The 4839-nt window shown below is 43.9% G+C and overlaps 1 protein-coding gene across 1 annotated transcript in view; it reads left to right on the top strand.

Annotated features, from left to right (window-relative positions):
- The first annotated feature begins 654 nt into the window (after positions 1-654).
- The window catches only part of MAN1C1 (mannosidase, alpha, class 1C, member 1), a 41921-nt gene continuing 37736 nt past the window's right edge, over positions 655-4839 (top strand). Inside the window, exon 1 of the mRNA XM_009332123.1 lies at positions 655-751. Coding sequence (XP_009330398.1) covers positions 655-751 — 97 coding nt within the window. The remainder of the gene's footprint in view (positions 752-4839) is intronic.

Genomic DNA, 4839 nt, shown 5'->3' with positions numbered 1-4839 from the left:
ATGAAGGTATTCTGTTAATAAATAGAAAGAAAACTTCTGTGCAGTCCTTAAACAAAGACCAATTTCTTCCTTTTCTCACCACAGTATTAAGTGCGTTGTGTACCTCTGTGGTTGCTGCTTTGCCAAAGTATGTGTAACTGCTGCAAGGTGGGCAGATGGTGGGTGGTTTAGCAGTTGGATCAAGTTTCATTATTGCTATCATAAAGAAAAGCGAAAACTCAGAAGGTAACATCCCTATACTTAGGAATATATCAGCTTTGGCCTTACATTTTTAGCCCATTTTAATTACTATTCTGAAATACTGATACTCCTCGAAAAAGGTGAGGAATTCAGAGATGGAGGCATCTTTCTAAAATTCCCACTTGGTTTGCACAGCCCAGGGGAAAAGTAGACTCTCGGTGTGTTGGATACTGTGATACTTCTGAAACATGTCAGCCCCAAGTTCTGCACCAGGAGTGATGAGCTTGAGACTTTAGCAAACTGCTGAATGCAGCCCCATTCATAAGTGTTCAGTGCAAATTAAAATTTTATAATTAATGGGCCATTGGTTGCTGGGTTTAGCAGTGAATGGGAAACTCCCATTCGTTCCCAGAGCTGAAGTTCAGAAAACTTTCAGTTCTGTTAAGTGCTTTCATTCAATTTTTCTTTTTACAGATGATGAAATTCGCTTGGGATAACTACAAACAATATGCACTTGGAAAAAATGAACTGCGACCGCTGACTAAGAACGGCCACATCGGTAACATGTTTGGTGAGTTCCGAATCAATTTTAGTGCAATTTTGTTGTATTTTTTTAAAGGTCATGTGTCCACGTCAGTTCCTTTCTCTGCAATGCAGTGAGGTATCTGTAACAGCTTTGATCTCTTTTCTCTTTCCATTTTTATGAAGTGAGACTTTCAACACAGCTCCTAGGGGTTACCTACTGATATTCCATTGCTGGCAATCTCATTCCTACAGGCATCTCTCAATGCCCAGCCTGTATCACCTCTGTGTACAGATCTAGCACCAAACGTGTCTGAGAACAGTGCTAAAACCAACCAGTGTCTTTATTAAAACATGAAGTCAGTCCAAACCTGACAATGCTGCTATTTGTCTAAGCTTGTAGACGTCAGGACCTGACCAAACTGAGCATTCTCTCTCTCGTTTCTCCACTGTTGAGCAAGATGTGAATTCCATGAAATATTGAGTGAGTGAATCAATATTAAAGGCTCTTCATACTATGTGCTTACTGGCTTGTATAATTTTACTCTTTAGCAGATTACCTTTTTTCATGTGAGCCACTTACATAATTTCAGTGCTATTCCCCTGCGTGTTCTGGTGGGATACTTGTTGACTTTCTGGGATATAAATTGCCTTTTTCCTCATTTGCACTCAAAGCATTTCCCTGCTCTGCTCACTCTGCCCTAGCTTGGCCTTGCCTGCACAGATTGTGCCATGGTGAGAAGGTGCAGAAGATGGAGGAAGGCCAGCAGAACCTGCTTTAGCAGCCCTTTCCTACCCCTCCTTTGGGAAGACTTGCTGTACAGAGGTCTCTTGGCTTCTTTCCACAGGACTCTGTTTTGCAGAGATTATCTCCCAGAGTCCCTTGCCCAGATTAGGGTGGAATAGAGTTCTTCAGTGGGCAAATTATCTGCGAGCTTTATTTCCTCAGGGCAAAGGGATTGGACTAATACAGCATGAAAATTCCTGGTTTTGCACTCTCTTAAGTGTCCCAGTCCTCCTCTACATCAGATACATGACATGGGTGTGATCTTTCAGACAGTAGATGTGGAGATCTACTGCTTTGTGTAGAGAGGCCTCCTACGCAGGCCTTGTTAGCTTTGGGGAGCTGCAAGATGTGTGTGAAAGTGAAGGTTTGAAGGTGGAAATAGCATCATGTGTCTTCTAGGATGGCCAAAACCTTGAAGAACAGCAGCCCTGTTTGGCCTCTGGACTGCAAGGGCAGATGGCCCTGACAGAGGTGGCAGAGGAAGGGCTGGCCTTTAGTTCAGCCACAGCACGGGGACAAACCTCGGTGTTCCGCTTGTGGTGCCACCATCAAGTCCTTTTATTGCCACAGATGAGGCACTTGTCTCTTTAGTTCCTGCAGAAGTACCAGGAGCGTTAACTCACATCTGTTGTGCAATACTGTAAGTTGCATGGAAGCTGCGTTAGCAATGGCTGGGGTATCTGGAGGAAGCAGTTTTGGAAGCGTGCCTTGCACTAGCACGGGCTGTGTATGACCAGCCACTGCTCTTGCCCAGTCGCACTTTGTCAGGAGCAGTGATTTGGGTTTGTTTGTTCTTTGCCTTCCTCTTTCACCGCCCCAAGAATACCCAGGTTTCTTACCTGAGAATTTGCATTAACTTCAGCACTAAGTTAAGCATTTTGCAACTTTTCCATTCGGACAAGCTTGTCAAAATTCCTCGAGGAGTGTGCCTGTAAACAGACAAAAAATATTGAAAGCTTCTAAATGCATTTATCATGCTAAAACAATTGGCAGTACTTACGCGTGTTTGTAGCGTGCCTGTGAGCACTCTCAAGGAAAATGCTTTGGAGCACAAGGATTTGCAGACAATTGCAGAAAAGAAGCTACATGGTACATTTCAGCCTCTTAATAGGCTTTTCCTCCTTTTAACTGTGGCTGGTAAAGAACAGAAGCATTAGGCAATCCGTTGCTGCAGCCCTCTGTCCCTCTTGTCTTCAGAGACTTTTAGGAATTAGAACAGGGCACTGTTCGCCCTCTTCGTTGTTGCCCGTTCCCCCTCCTGTCACATCATGCATCTTTGTATTCCAAACTACAGATGTAATGGAGGCAAATCGGGTACTCTCCAGGCTGGAGGTGTCAATATTAAGCCGAGATTTCTCTGCAGCTGCTTCCATGTGGGAGGGAAGAAATCTCTTTCAGGCTATTTTCAAGTATGTTTGTGTGCATGAGAAGCAATCAAGTTCTTGAAGGGTGAAACATTTTCCTGTTGTGGATGTGATGCTCACTTGTAGCCTAGCCTTCAGTTTAGCAGCCTCACCCTGGGGGAAGCGGAGGAGCTGCTCTTTATCAAATATTCTCTCTAATCAAAGTAGAAATACAAAGTAAACATTCACCTTCTTCTCCTACATAGCATTCTGCTTCTCTTAACAGCCATGAGCTAGCATCCCTCCCCAGTGTCTGCCCCGATGGCAGGAAAATCACAGGCAGAAAAACTCCTGTATCTCCACCCTAGTTAATCTCCTTTCTCCTCTGCCTTGGAAGGTGGCAGCTCGCATCTGGGAGAGTGTCTGTACAGTTTCCATACTTCTTCATGCGCAGAGATCGGACTTGCCCGCTACCCAAGTAAGTGGTAGGCTGCTACACACACTGGAAGGCAGTGTTCCCACTCACTTGGACTTTGGTCTGGTGACTTGGTCTTACGTTCCTGCTTGTGACTGATGCTCTCCAGATCCTACTCCTGGGGCATCAATTTCATCAAGATTCTCCTGTGTTGGACGTCGCTTATTTGTACAGAAGTCCTCTGCTTGCTGTCATTTATAATCATTGCAACTTGAAAGCCTTTTCCTTAAACCCACTAGCTGTGGTTCTTTCATAAGCGTTGTTTATTCATCTGTGATGCTTGTGATAAGGTGTGCCATGCTAAACATCCCATCTCATGCCCTCCAGTGGGGTAAACATGTTTTAGACTTGCAGCCATTTCAGATGTGTGATGATTTCCCTGGAAATTATGCCATGGAAATGGGCAAAGCACACTACTAGGGTGGAAGGATGATCTCTGTTAGAATAAAACCTGCACCGCAAGGTTCTAATGTGAATGACTGCACAACTGCGGGGTTTTCAGAATTATCTGCAAAATTTCTCTCTGCAGTTAAGCTAACTCAAGAAGACCTGCAGAGTATCTGGCCACTGTTAGAATCAGGCCCAAAACATGCTTGTTTAGGAGAACTATTTAAGAAAAATGGCACAGCTGGGATTGTGGCTAAGGGTGAAGGCTAGAGATCTTCAGGTATGTATTCTGTTCCCAGTGCTGATCTAGTTATTTTAACCCTTCTTAACCCAGCATCTCAGCATTCCTGTCTTCGGTGTTGTGAGCATTAAATTAATTGACGTTTGCAAAGCATGTTGAATTCCTTGGAGTGAGGCTGCTGGAGAGGGCAACCGTATTATGTAGCGCAGCACTTGAAATGCACCTGTCACTGTGATACCCAGCATTAGATAGCTGAATTATTATTCAGCCCACTCCCTGGGTCTGTCATAGCCACTTATTTTTCTGACAAAATGTTTTTAAAATCCTGTTAGCTTTACAGAGTTTCTCTAGCTATGGGAGAGTGAGCTGGCATCTATTTCTGCTCATGCATCAGCTGAATTGTCAGTTACATTTTGATTGCACAGTCTTTTAACAATGATAAGGTAAGAAGCCTGATTTTCAGATATCTCTTGAAGTGTGCAGTGCTGGCAGCAGAAGAATCCTTCTTTGACTTATAACCTGAGCCAATTTGCTCTGAAATCAGTGACAACAAGTAAATACGGAACCTTGCTGTGCTGTTACACAGTCATTTTTCACCACTGCACATTAGTATGTTAATTTTAGTAAAAATATAGCAATCCTTAACTAGGTTTCCCCCCTTTTTTCCTCTCTCCCCACTTGAAACCACGCCTAAAATTATGAATTGCCGTGTCACAGACATCGCTTCTCTCAGCATATGCTGAATTTGTGCATCACTGTGAGGCTCTGTAGCTTTATCTGATGTGAATCCATGTGACAACTGTCACATCTAGGACACAGCCAGGTCACCAGAACTGGATGGCAAAGATCTGACAGCAGCTGGATCTGAAAGATACAAGGCGTTTAGAGTTTGTCCTCGTGTAGG

The sequence above is a fragment of the Pygoscelis adeliae genome, unplaced genomic scaffold (genome assembly GCF_000699105.1).
Source record: "Pygoscelis adeliae isolate BGI_AS28 unplaced genomic scaffold, ASM69910v1 Scaffold359, whole genome shotgun sequence".
Classification (NCBI taxonomy): Eukaryota; Metazoa; Chordata; class Aves; order Sphenisciformes; family Spheniscidae; genus Pygoscelis; species Pygoscelis adeliae.
This window is presented reverse-complemented; position numbering and strand designations above follow the sequence as displayed.